Below are 14,320 nucleotides of genomic sequence, written 5' to 3'. Positions count from 1 at the left end.
ACTACCCCCAACCAAGCTATTCACAACACTCCAGCATTCCTTGGACTTTTCACTTCTGTGAAATTCAGGTGAAATCTAGGAATCTTGGTGCCCTAGTTCCAATCCCTACTGGCATCATTGTAAAAAAAAAATTCTGATAATTTTTATTAGCTCTGTCCCAGGTAAGCTCATAGTTAAGGTATCAGGGCTTTGATGAGCTTTGCATTCAATGTTAACATTAGCAGAAAGTCACATAGTAAGGGGTTTTTAACTATAAAGAAGGTAGAATTAGGATTTATACTTTAAAATAGTCATATAATACAAGTTCCTAGTTTACAAATAGATTGTATTCCAAAAATTAATGTCTAAATTGGTTGTTTAGAACTCTGAAAGTGTTTTCCCATAGAAACAATGTTACACTTGGTGGTTAGTTCCCAAGCAAACTCAGCCCATTAAACCCTTAAAATCAGAACTACAGTGCAGACTGTCTCTTGTTCAGTTTACTGAGGAGAAGCTCATCTCTGGTAAGTCTGAGGTTTAGTAAAGGGGTTGAGAAGATGGGGGTCGTATCTGTAGGTGCAAGGGGGAAGGGGAGGGAGGAGGGATGAGAGAACTCCTGTGGTACTCGACCCCCACAAAATAAGGGATTAACGGTCTGAGCTTAGGGAAGAAGAGGATCAAGCCCAGCGCTGTGCCAATGTAATCAATGACTTGATTAACTTGTATTCCCATTCTTTTTAATTCCTTGTGAAGCTGGAAAGATGGCCTTGGACTCTGTGCGCTCATCCACAGACATCGACCTGACCTCATTGACTACTCAAAGCTTAATAAGGTCATTCTAGGTGACACAGCATGCTGACCCCTCAGGGTCCTGACTTGAGTTCCTTTGGCATGTTCTCTTAAGAATGAGCACATCAGCACTGAACTAACTCTGAATATGCTTCCCCCCCCCCCCCCCCCCCCCCCCCGCCAAAAAGGGCTTTAGAAAACCAGTAGTGCTATCTGAGCTAACCTTTCCCATGAGTGAGAAGCATGGCTGCTGGGTCAGACATATGTGTGTCTTTTACTGTTCTGTCTTTGCATTTCTAGCTGCTAGCAGAGGGCTTAATAAGTGTTTGTCTGGTTAAATTAAATTGGATCTCACAAGGAAAAAACCCTAATCCTTCCTTTTTTTATCCGAATTGAATTTGATTTAGTTTGATTTAACCAACAGTCCAAATATACCATTTCTTACAGATTTTACCTCATGGATCGTGAATCTGATCTAAGTCATTTGTCTGGAAGGAACTCACAACTCTCCTCTTGAGTTTCCTTTTCTAATTGTAAACACAGTCACATTTAATGCTAGTAATTTGATTTCACAATTCAAATGAAATATGATGGTTCAAATGTTAGGGTCCAGGTTTTACAGAACAAATCCTTTTATGAAAGGGATTTGTTCTGTGAAGTCTGGATTCAGTAAAAGGGCTGCACTTGAGGACCTAGAAGGCCACATGTGGCCTCAAGGCAGCAGCCCCCCCCCCGCCCCGATTTAGACAACGCATCTGAAATAAGATGATTGCCATACATGAGAGAATTGGGTGACCACAGTTTCTCAGTTTGTCCAGTATGCTTTTTTTTTCCCATCTGCAAAATAAAAGTGTTGGATGTGGAAGCGCAGTTGGTATGGTACAGTGGAAAGAGTCTCGATTTAGAGTCAGAGGACCTGAGTTCAAATCCTGATTCTGCCACTTACTGCCTATATGACCTTGTGAAAATCTGATCTCTCTAAGCCTCATCTGTAAAGTCAGATGGTTAGACTAGATGAACTTTAAGATCCCTGCCAGCTCACAATCTAGAACTTTGCTGAAAAGCAGATTTCAATTCCATATAAATAAAAATTTCCTAGCAGAATTTTCCAAAAGTAGAATAAACTGTCTTAGTATATAACAAGTTCCCCATCCATTAAAGGACTTTAAATGAAGCTAGGTAAATACTTGTTAGGGAAGTTGTAGACGAGATGCCTTCTCAGATGTACTATATATACTAAGTGACCTTTGAAGCCCACTTCAACTGTGAAATTCTAGGATTCTAGAATATTTTTGTAAAGTCCCTTCTAGGTTAAAGAAAAACCACATCTTAGTACCATCATGCTTGTATGTTACTATTGAGGACAAGCCCTGGCTCCTCTTCTTTATCTTATAGAGATCAAGAGTTAGTTGGAGGTAGAGAGAATGATAGTAGATTTAGCTATCTATGTCATCATCATTTCCTAGCACATCTTCAAATCAATTGATATACTTTAATCAGTTCTGTCCAAAGCAGTTCACAAATACACACATTGTATCTTTATGGTGGAAAATAAAGGATGGATTGTGAAATGGTGCTCTCCATTTTAGGGGGGGAGGGCGCTACTTACAATGGCTCAACGCATGGTCGTTTTTCTTGAATTAACCTATGGCCACCTAAAATGCCTAAAACATTTTAAAAAATCAGTCTAATATTGTTAACATGGTAACATGTGTATATAAGCTCTACTTCAACTCCAGAACTTTATAGTCCAAGATGGTGTCCTTAAAGTTAAGTATTATTTAGCTATTTAAAACTGTTAGTTTAATACCAGATTTTTAACTTAAAAATTTTTTATATAACTTTGCAAATATTAGCATGAAAGTAGATAACCATTACCATTTGATTGATGAAATAAAATTGTTTTTCAACCAGGTGATTTATATGCTTTCTTAATATTCATATTTGGTTGAAAAAAATTTTGACTGAAACAATTATGTACCTTGAAAGGCTAGGAAACTTTATTCAGCTGCTTTATTCAGTACCGTATGATTACACTGTGATTAAGTGTTTGATGCCTGTGCTTGTCAGACATTATGTACAGTTTTATTATTCTGTGCTACCAGTATATAATATTGCAGAATTTTTATTGAAATATTAAAATGATTTCCAGGATGAAATACTATGGTAGGCATGTTTTTTAAATTTATTCGTAGACTTCTGCCTCCTTTTTGTAGAGACTCTTTTTTGCTCTTACTGCTTCCTCAAATATGAGATCTACACATGGTCAGTAAACCTATACAGCATTAAGTAAATCAGACTTAGAAATGTTAGTCTGAATTCTACTTTTGGATTCCTAACAGCTCAGCTTCATACTTTGTGAATTTTTTTGAAGAAAACATTTATGTCATTATCAATAATAATGTTCAAAATAAGCTTTTATACCCAAGGAATTCATCCCAGACATTAAAAAAAACACACGAAATGACGCATTTTCAGTACAGAGTGTTTTTATCCTAAGAGCTTTGTGATTCATTTTGCTGTTTGTAAGATTGTGCATGTACAGTTTGTCTTGGTATGATATGGGTATATGTGTTTCCGGAATAATTTAACTCCACTGTGATATCTTTATTTCTATTTTTTTCTCAAACATTTAAGTTGAAATGCATCTTATTGGGGTTGGGTCGCAAGGGAAATAAAACTACTTAAGCTATAATGTATTTTGGCAAAAAATGCGTGTCAGGGCTGTATCTTACTGAAAAATTTGTTTGAGGTAGGGTAAAGAGGAAGGATATTTCCTTCTGAAAGCAAAATATGTAAAGAAAATTATTAGCAAGGATTGGATTTTTTAAAAGCTATGGGTTATTATTTTTAATTGGTTATTACTTTTTCTGTGCAGGATGACCCTGTAGGAAATATCAACCTGGCCATGGAAATAGCAGAAAAGCATTTGGATATCCCCAAGATGTTGGATGCAGAAGGTGGGATTTGAATTTTACTTAGTGACTTTAGTTTTTTCTGGACATCATTATGCTAATCTCTTAGCTCTTTGCAATGTGATTTTGCAGCCTTGTATTTCTTAATAAGAGATCATTTCAGTCATGCAGATGTTATTGAAGAATTTCATGCGTAGATTTTGCCTTGAAACTCAAAAGTGATTCTAGAGAGAGAGATTGAGAGAGAAAAGAAGAAAAACCTTCTCTCAAACTAACCTATGAGGCATGTAAGGAAAGAGAACTGAACATTTTCTGTGTAATGGAAAGCAAGAACATAGACTTATGTATATACTTTTAAAAAATAACTTTGAAAATTACTTCCTCAAGTTTTAGCAGAGCAATTCTTTTTTTTCATCATATAAATTCCAGTGCAGCAAATGGACCTAAATGTAAGATATGAGAATTCTAAAAGAAGAATTATAGAATTGCACCTGTTCTTTTCCAATAGCAGTCATATCCATCATATTCAAAGTATTTGGTCATCAGGGGTGACCACTAAATCTCCATCACTTTCCTTTGAACAAGTCTCAGATATTCAAAAGATCTGGAAGAGCTTCATCTTTTTCCTTAATTTTGTGTATTATCACTCATGGCGTATAGTAGCACATAAGCTTTTATACCCTTTCTGTGAATACAGGGTGAGTCAATTTCCTTTATACCTAATGTAAGTCACTTTCAGCATAGATAACTCTGAGTCTCTTGTCTCACCCTGTATTTATTATTAACACCTCTAGGCTCTGTGTTGCTACTCATTTGGTCTTACATAATCAAGTGTTTTCCATCATTTTCCATCAGTCAGTTTCTTCTTCATTTCATTTTTGGTAGTATTATTTTATGTCTCAATTTTTTTTCTTATTCATTTTTCAACATTTATTGAGCTACTACTCCTGCAAGCAGAGCACTTGAGTGACCAGTTCTAGTTATGGTCTCTATAAGACTGCTTTAAAGAAATATAGTCAGTCCACAAAATAGTAAAGGAATATCACAGGAACACTTGTTCTTCATTTTTCACCCATATTTCCTCTTTCCAAGCTCTGTTTATCCTTGTGGACTCTATGTTTTGCCCTGATCCTATGGGAAGTAATGACTCAGGGATCATTCGTTGTGACAGTTTGGGGGATGGGGGGCAGAGGTTGCTAAATCTCTTCAAGTTTGTGAAGTAACTTCCTAATGGCCTAAAATTGAGCTTCCATAGTTGAGTCCCTGATTCAGAGTCACTCACTCCCTACTGGATCACTCTAACTACCATTCCTTCTGATATTATTGACACTCCTACTATTTCCTGAAATTCTGACTTCTGGTTCAAGAATACTTCCATTCTTTATGTTTGTCGAAGAAGTTAACATTTCACCTGCCCTTTCCTCTATTGTCTCACATTCTTTTCTCCTATTTCTTTCTTTCCTCTTTTCATCCAAATGTACAAGACCTACATATACCTTTGATCATATACTGTTTTATCTTTTGACAACACCATCTTATAACAAAGTGATGGTAGAGGATTAGAAACATGACCAGTATAGAAATAGGAACACTTTAATATGTATCATGTATTTTTCATCCCATAAGTTCTCTATGTTCATTTCTGGTAAACTGTGAATTATTAAAGTAGCATTATACTTTAACTCTCTTATCTGTCATTCTTCCATCGTAACGTTGCTGACTAGTCTCATCCTTGAAGATCTCTCATCCCATCTAATGAGCCCTTTTCTATCCCATGTTGTTGGTTGCCCTGTTGGTCATGTGTCTGTTGTAGAGCCTTAAATGGAGACATTGTCATGCCTAATAGACCCACCCATGAAACTAACTACATGATCTATAATTTGACATTTGGTGAGATTCTTCCTCATCTTTACCAATCTACCAGCCAACAGAAATAAAGAGAGAGGCCACTTCATTGATCCCAGTTCCTTCTAATCCACTACAACTCCTCCCCTCCCTTTTTTGTGCTTTTGTTTAGGGGAATGGGTCTAGATTAGCAGCAAATATACATGTATGAATGAATATATGAACAGAAATCTTGATGATTTTTGTTCCCCCATGGTATATGGCTTCATCTAGAGGCTGCACATCCTCCAGTGCCTCTCTCCTGTTGAACCCTAGAGCTGGATAAATCCTGGAGATTTTAAATCGAACCTTAGCCCTGGCTGTGAAATGTCCAGCTAGTCTGGGACTCACTCCTCCATGGCAGCCTAAGGCAGTCATACCCTTTTCTTTGGTGACTTTTCAGTCTTTGTGGGAAGTGATGGATTTTTATAGGTGTTATTTTCTTGATCTGATCAGATCCATAACACCATACTATATAGAAAAGAGTCCGTTGCTTCCCTTTCTCTGCCTGATGGTCAGTCAGCAGAAGGCTGTTGTCTTTAGAATGTCAAAGCAGTTAACCTTCTTTTTTCTACACAGATTTAGTATACACTGCCAGACCTGATGAAAGAGCCATAATGACTTATGTTTCCTGTTACTACCATGCATTTGCTGGTGCACAGAAGGTGAGAATGTAAATGATGAGCAGTCACCTCTCACCCTTCACCTTCTGTATCTTAAAATTTTTCCATGTTTGTTTTTTCTTTTTCCTTTTATTTCCTTCCTTCCTAATAAGAAAACCCTTCTGGTGCTTCATAGGCAGGTGTTTGTCTCTTATAGGTTAGTTTTCTTTGAAATCTCTTTTTTTCCATCTGTGTAGCCATCAGAAGTTTATGTTTTATTTTCCAAAAGATTTCCATGCTGTTTCACAATCCCACATTCTTTTTAACAATAGTGTTTTGAAACCCAGTGGCCAGCTCATGGCCTGGAGAATTACCACATGTCTATCTAATTGAATTCTGTCCTTTGCCTAAACCTAGTGTAGAGTGAATTAAGTTCTAAATTAGAAGAAAAAAATATTTAGCATGCCAATATGCCTTGTGCAGGAGCAGAAAAGATGAGGGCAATCAAGTGGGTCTGTTTTCTCTTTTCTTGTTGGGTTCTAGAGGAGCCTTTATGAAATATTCACATTTCGAAACATGACAGTAAATGGTCTTTTTTCTCTCTCTTCTTATTGGATATTAGAGGGGACCTTTGTGAAATACAGCATTCACAAATTTGACAGTAAAAATCATAGTTATGAGTTGTATACCTTTCTTATTCTATTTGTATTACTATTGGCAATTTTTAAATGACCTGGTAAGTAAACACAGTTAATACTTATGACTCAGTCCATGCACAATCAAATTCAAATTTCAAGGCAGGAAACAAAGTAGTGACAGGGGTGCAAAGATAAAAAGTAAATCTCGTTGCAAATATTGCCAGAATTCTGTTTGTTGATATGCTCCTCAGAGAAAACCAGAAGCCCTTGCATTTTCATCTGGCATGTGCACTCAACTGCTCATTGAGAGTAATTATAATGTCTTATTGTTCAGTCATTTCAGTCACATTCTATTCTTTTTGACCCCATTTTGGGGTTTCCTTGGCAAAGATACTGGAATGGTTTGCCATTTCCTTCTCTAGCTCATTTGACAGATGAAGGAACTGAAGCAAACAGGGTTAAGTGACTTGCTGAAGGTCACACAGCTATTAAGTGTCTGAGGCCAGATTTGAACTCAGAAAGATGTCCTGACTCCAGGCCCAGCACTCTATCCACTGTGCCACCTAGCACCCATTATTATAGTGTCTAATGAACAATAAAATGAGTTCTCACCTTAACCCAATAATCAAAATTTTTTTAAAACACAAGAAGACTGGGAAAGAGACAGACTCTTGGTTTGATTGCTTTTAAAATTTTTGTCTACTTTTATTTTTAATGTTTGTTCCAACAAATCCAACATGGGATTTATTCCAGTTTTCTATATTCTCCATGAAGCTCAGGGTTGGGGGCAGATGCCCATTCAACACACAGAAAAGTCATCAGGTCAATTAAAAACCCATTCTGTTCTTCCTTTTGTTTACTTTGGTTTTCACTCTTCATTTCGTGTATGTGTGTTCTTGTGTTTTTTTTTCCTTTTTCTTTCCTCCCCTTTAGACATTGTGAATACTCCCAAACCTGATGAAAGAGCTATCATGACTTATGTTTCCTGCTTCTACCATGCTTTTGCTGGAGCAGAGCAGGTATCAATACTTGGTCCATCTGGGTTGCTATGCTGTTTTTTGGCTTGATTTTTTTAATTGTATGTTCTGTATGTGTATGTTTATTGTGCTTCACATCTTACCAGAGTTAAAGATTTTGCAAAAAAAAAAAAACCCACAACAAATCTTTTTTTAAACATTGGCAAGTATAATGATTGAATACGCTAATAGTTCCAAAATGCTTTTTCATATCTCTTATTTTGAGATATTTCTCTCATTTCTCTTTTAACTTAAGAATATAGGTGGCATGACAATTCTGCTATATCCAGTTAGCAGTGAAGGGAAGATTTGAAATGGGGAAATAAATGCCCTTTTAAAGGCCCTTAATCCTCTCTGTCTACAAACCTGTCAATGTTGAATGACTTATTCTAACATCTTTAATATTTCCAATTAAAAGAAGACTTTTCTTTAAAAGGAATAACCCTTTGTTAGGTCATATTGACTTCAGAAATATTTATATCCCAAGTGATGTTCCGGTAGTGTCTCTTGGTTTTCGGCATATTTACTTATCAGTATTCCTTGCTACTTTTATGAATCTGCACTTGGCAAATCCTGCCAGATGGACAGATTTGGGTAGATAAAACATGTTTTGTTTCTTGCATCCAGGACCTGCATGTTCCTTAGGGCCACTTCAGATTTTAAAACAAGAAAGTGGCACAGTTTAGGGGTTATGTGGTGAGGCATTGATTGGAATAGGGCATGGGCCCAGAAGCTGGATATTTAAGTATCTCCAATTGACTGAATATTTGATCATGGCTTAAGTTACGGCATAGCACATCACCTCAGCTTCCTTTTCACAAAAGAAAAACTTCCACTTTGGGCAAATTCTTGTGACAAAAAAAAAAAAAACCAACATTGGTAACGTACTTTGAGCCCTGTGAAGGAATAATCTCATAAATTCACAATATTCTTATCAGAGGAAGAACAGATGTGCTTTTTTGTTCAGCAGCCTTCTTACAATCTTGAACTCAAGGTAGTTGGAAAATAGATATTAAAGGGCCTGAGATCGTAGTGTCCTCGGATGGTTTCAGAAGAGAACCCTCCTCTCCCTTGCCCCTAGGTACTAACTTGCCTGATGTTTTAAAAATATGTTGTTTTTCCTCTAACCTACTTGGCTTGCCATTTAATCCTTTTATATATATCCAGTCTATATGAAAACTGTAGTTTAGGTGTAAAGTCACCTACTTATTCAGGTCTTACTGTATTCGATCTTATTGCTCCTTAAACTAACACACATGATCTGCTCCATTGGCAGCAGCTTCATTTCCCCTCATTACCGCCCATTCCCTACTACATTCAGTTTGTATCTGCACATCAGTATCAATAGAGCTGTCCTGTTTACCTATTGTGTTTTACAGGCCGAGACAGCAGCTAACAGGATATGTAAGGTTCTTGCTGTGAATCAAGAGAATGAGAAACTGATGGAAGAATATGAGAGGCTAGCGAGTGAGGTAAAGAAAGACTGGTGAACTACAATGCTGTCAACACTTAATCCAGATAATGAGGCCCAGATGGTGATAAGTTGATTACCAGTGTTTTATTTTTGTATTTTGCATCTCAGGTGGAGTAAAATGTAGGAATAGACATGGATCTTGGAGGCTGCTAAGCCTTTAGCAACACAATTATTGGCAATATGTCATTGGAGAGAGAGTTCTGACAATCCTAAGTTGTGCTCATTAGGGGTTAGCCGAAATGGGGTTTAACAACCTCTAGGGCTGGTAGAACACTAACAATAGGGTAGCTTCTACTAGATGCCAAGGCACTCGTGTGCTCCACCCCTAAGCTATATACCCTACACTACCATCTGTGCTAAGGAGCCCTGCTGCTCCCCTGAAGCACTGTCCATTGCTTGGCATCATGGGAATTTGTCTAGCCTACTGAGCGGAGGAAGTTCCATCCATTGTCTGTATATAAAGCTAGAAGTATGATAGTGTTCAAGAATCTTTGCCAAATATTTGAATAGGGACTGGTTATGACTAGCTAGAATCCTATTTAGAACAGAAGTCTCTTTTCCTTAAAACTAGGGTTGTAAAAAAATAGCCCTTCTCTCACAGATTGAAGAGGCTTGACTTCCTTAAAGAAAACATTTTTCTCCAAGTTGAGGTAAGAGAAAAGAGGTGCTTATGTCCAGATTACCTCTAAGATGAACACTAGTGATATGCCATCAATTGAAGATGGAAAATAATTTTAGCGCTGAATTACACACTCCAAGCCTAATCAGTACTAGAGGAAATTGCATTCATTTCAAGACATAAGTTAACATCTCAGATAATCTACATCAGGTCAGTCCCATGTAATAGTGTTATGTGTGTGTGTTGACAACTGATTAGATGTCTAATCTAATAGTTCTGGCCCAACTTTAGGCTGGGCCTAAACCCTTTGGTCCTTTTCTCTCTTTACCATGTCTCTTCTTATTTTTTATTTCACTTCAACTGCATGAAATATATGTGCATCACTCTTAAGGAAATATCCTTTTAAATTTAATTTGTTGTCATCCTCTGAATAGATAGGCAGAAAGGTAATTTATGAGTGATGCTTTCTGCATTTCACTTCTAAAACCTCGATTTTAATTTGCAAGGTATAATGTGTACTTCATATTCAGGAATTCCTTATCATACTTAGACTCAGACCTGATTTTTTTTTCCACACTGAATAAATTGATGATATGTATTTCAGAGTAGAATTAGTCTCCGGGGTGTACTTCCACTTCATTATCAGCATGGGCCCATCTGAAGAGCAAATCTTGGATGATAATTTGAATTAAGCCTGACCTTTTGCCAATTTACATGGAATTGCACTCCTACCATGTGAGGATTTTTATTTGGAAATTCCATCCAGCATTTGTCTGCTATTGTCTGGTTCCTGAGTTTACTGTAAATGTCACATTTGTAACACATGGCTTGCTTTGATACCTCAAATTCTCTATTACCCAGGCAAAGGTGGTAGATGATTACCAGGAATTACAGGTGGGTTTTGCTATAAAATATAGAGAGACTAGATAAGAAATTTCAAGAACTTCATTCATACTGTAGCCAATGGATACTCCCCCCTCCACCTCTTTTTTTTTTTCTTTTAGTCAGTATCTAGTATGTAGGTCTTTGTAAACATGTAAACAAATGTATGTAGACATAAAGCACTATATAAATATAACTATTAGCTATTATTATGTTTATCAAATGATAAGATTCCATATTTTAGATTTGGGATTTAGTTTGTTGGAGAAAGGGTTTTCTTTTTCCTTCTGAAAATTATTTTTTATTTTGGGAACAGCTTTTGGAATGGATTCGTCGCACAATCCCCTGGCTAGAGAATCGGACCCCAGAGAAGACGATGCAAGCCATGCAGAAGAAGCTGGAGGACTTCCGAGATTATCGTCGGAAGCACAAGCCCCCCAAAGTCCAAGAGAAGTGCCAGCTGGAGATTAATTTCAATACCTTGCAGACTAAGCTCAGGATCAGTAACAGACCAGCTTTCATGCCATCAGAAGGCAAAATGGTTTCAGTACGTAAAGTTAACACTTCCATTTTCTTTAGGGGACACTCACTTGATTTAAAGATTCTTAACTTAGAAATCCCTCTCTGATGAAGTACTCTGCTTGGCAACTTCCATTTCTTAGCTACTAGTTTTGGGCTGATTATCACGTGGATTCCAGTATAGAACCTGTACCATTCTTCTTGGTACATTGGAATAACTTCCCTTAAGCTGCTTTCTTGGGTGTGGTAGTTTGGAACTTTATCCTCTTCAAATTAAAAACTAATCTTCTGGGAGTTTTTTAGCCTTGTTTCAGAAGGATGTCAGATATTTGTTAGTTGATGATAGCAGTTTGGTTAAATAAAGCATTTTGTAAGTCATTGAAGATATTTGGTAGTCTTCAAAAAAAATTCAGTAATCATTTTGGGAAAAAAAACAAAGCCATTGTCAAACATGCATTATAAGAATTTTTTAAAGGTCAATATAGCAAAGGTGAAAATAATCTATATCTTTTCTTTATTCCCATATTTCTTCTAGGATATTGCTGGTGCTTGGCAGAGGCTAGAACAGGCTGAGAAGGGTTATGAGGAATGGTTGTTAAATGAAATAAGGAGACTGGAACGCCTGGAACATCTGGCTGAGAAATTTAGGCAGAAAGCTTCAACTCATGAATCTTGGGCATACGGTAAGCAGCTCAAATTATGTGTGAGAGGTTAGTTAGAACTGTGATCAGAAGAGTTGGAAATGCCATTGACTTGTGTGACCTTGGGGAAAATGCCTTCACCTCTTTGTTTTAATGTTTCTAACTGGAATTACTTCAGGAGGTATAGGAGAAGGTTAATTTTATAATCTAGCTCATAGCTATTGGAGCATTCAGTCTATCTTAGCTCTTTTCGACAGTCACTGTACCTCTTTTACTTGCAGCTCATAACCTATACCTCTGTTTACTGGGCTCTCTTGAATTAAATGAGATGCTTAAATTCTTCATTGACATTTTTTATTGTGTATGCCGTACCCAACACTGGCTTAGTTGTTACCGGGAATATCATCTGGCTAAGCGTCTGTCAGTAGAAAGTTTGTTGAATCATATACGAAATACAGTTTCCCATTTTAAAAAAGTAGCCAACAAAGCAAGAACATGGCTATACTCATTTTATTTTTACAATTCTGCTACTTCATTTCAGATTCTAATTTCCTTCAGACCTTAGGGTATATCTGATCTAATCAACAGGCATTTATTAAGATGCATTTGCCATGTTCCTGGCACTGTGCTAAGAGCTGGGAATAAAAAAACAAACAGAAAGACAGTCCTTGCTGTCAAAGAACTTACATTCTAATGGAGGAAGACAACTCCTAAAAGGAAGTAGAAATGGGGGTTGGGTGTGATGAAGCTGTTGATGCAGCAGGGGCATTATGCTCCTTAACATGGGGGTTCTGGGAGGAACCGGTCAATCAGAGGGAGAGGCTACAGGGGTGGAGGATACTTCCAGTGTATGGAGTCCAGGGGTTGATTCCAGGGGTGGAGTGAGCTTACAGGATGAAGAGGTCTCTGAGGCATTGTAGAGAAAGACTGGGAGAGTTGGGAAGGGAATGAAGGCAATCCCGAGCATATTTCCGTAGCTGTGGTAATAATTTTTTAGTGTTTTATAATCATCTACTTTGTGTGCTAAATGGTATAATGACTTGCATAGTCCACAAAATCCTTTTATATACATTATCTCCTTTGATCCTCAGAATAACTATTTGAGGTAGGGACTGCAGATATTATTGTCCTCACTTTTTGCGTGGAAACTTGAGACTGAACATTAAAGTGATTTCCCCAAAGGCACATGGCTAAGAACTGACTCCAGTTCAGATTCTTAACTCCTAGTCCAGTGAACTTAGCCTGTCTACCACTGCTTCTCTGTAATTCTGAGGATGAAGCCTTTCCTATTGAAATAGGAAAATAGAGAGGAAATTATTGTTCAGTTGTTTTCAGCTGTGTCTGACTCTTTGTGACCTCATTTAGGGTTTTCATGGCAAAGATACTGGAGTGGTTTGCCATTTCCTTCTCCAGCTCATTTGACAGATGAGGAAACTGAGACAAACAGAATTAAATGACTTGCCCAGGATCACACAGCTAGTACATGTCTGAGGTCGCATTTGAAATCAGGAAGGGTTTTTCTGACTCTAGTCCTGGCACTCTATCCACTGCGCCACCTAGTGGCCCTGGAGAGGACATAACTCCTACTTTTCTCACAAACTATAGTCTTCACATTCCTTTTTAGTCACTAATAATCTCTTGTTATAAAAAATAGTTGATTCCTCGCCTCCCCGCCCCCCCTTCCCCTGCCACTTCCTTTTTGACTTTTTTTTTAATTCATTCAGTTTTAATTGTTCTCTGGAAAGAAGAATGGAATCTCCCTGAGGCAAGCTGTCTGCAGTTAAGTTTGGGTACAGGTGATCAATCAGATCATGCCAAATTCTCAAGATTTAGGAAGTACTCACAGGGAGATAGGTACAGTTCTAGGAATAAAAATCTCTGTCACATCTGAACACATACTTCCATGGGAATTATAGAATTAAATCAAGGCTAGATTACAGAAAGGGTAGGACAAATGGATGAGGGACAAAATATCATGTCTAATTTTCATGGGTACAGTGACACTGAGCTAGATAGATATCACTAAGTTGCTAAGTATTGTCCCAGGAAATTAGGTTACATCCTAAATGAATTGGTGTTTCATTGTATACAGATTTATGCATGCCAGCTTGTTCTTCCCTGCCACGTCCCTCCACCCCTCATATAGGCATTAGTTATCAGAATGTGAAGCCTCCTGGGAGAGCAGTAGTGTGAGTGATGTCCCAAGTTTCAATTGAAATAGGTATGGAATCTCTGCATTATGGTCATCATTCTTCCTCCTTCTCTTGGTTCTTTGGAATTATGGTGTTCGCAGGGTACTCTGCAGCCATGAACAGGCTGACACGTGGAATCAGAGAGTATTAATCATCCCTTACCACAACCT

At 37.5% G+C, this 14,320-nt stretch overlaps 1 protein-coding gene across 1 annotated transcript in view; it reads left to right on the top strand.

The window, feature by feature from the left end:
• ACTN2 (actinin alpha 2) overlaps window positions 1-14,320 on the top strand; it is a 96,658-nt gene that overhangs the window by 59,605 nt on the left and 22,733 nt on the right. Inside the window, exons 6-11 of the mRNA XM_036753709.1 lie at window positions 733-811; window positions 3,647-3,728; window positions 7,741-7,826; window positions 9,203-9,295; window positions 11,115-11,345; window positions 11,853-12,000. Coding sequence (XP_036609604.1) covers window positions 733-811; window positions 3,647-3,728; window positions 7,741-7,826; window positions 9,203-9,295; window positions 11,115-11,345; window positions 11,853-12,000 — 719 coding nt within the window. The remainder of the gene's footprint in view (window positions 1-732; window positions 812-3,646; window positions 3,729-7,740; window positions 7,827-9,202; window positions 9,296-11,114; window positions 11,346-11,852; window positions 12,001-14,320) is intronic.

This window comes from Trichosurus vulpecula, chromosome 4 (genome assembly GCF_011100635.1).
Source record: "Trichosurus vulpecula isolate mTriVul1 chromosome 4, mTriVul1.pri, whole genome shotgun sequence".
In the NCBI taxonomy this organism is placed as follows: domain Eukaryota; kingdom Metazoa; phylum Chordata; class Mammalia; order Diprotodontia; family Phalangeridae; genus Trichosurus; species Trichosurus vulpecula.
This window is presented reverse-complemented; position numbering and strand designations above follow the sequence as displayed.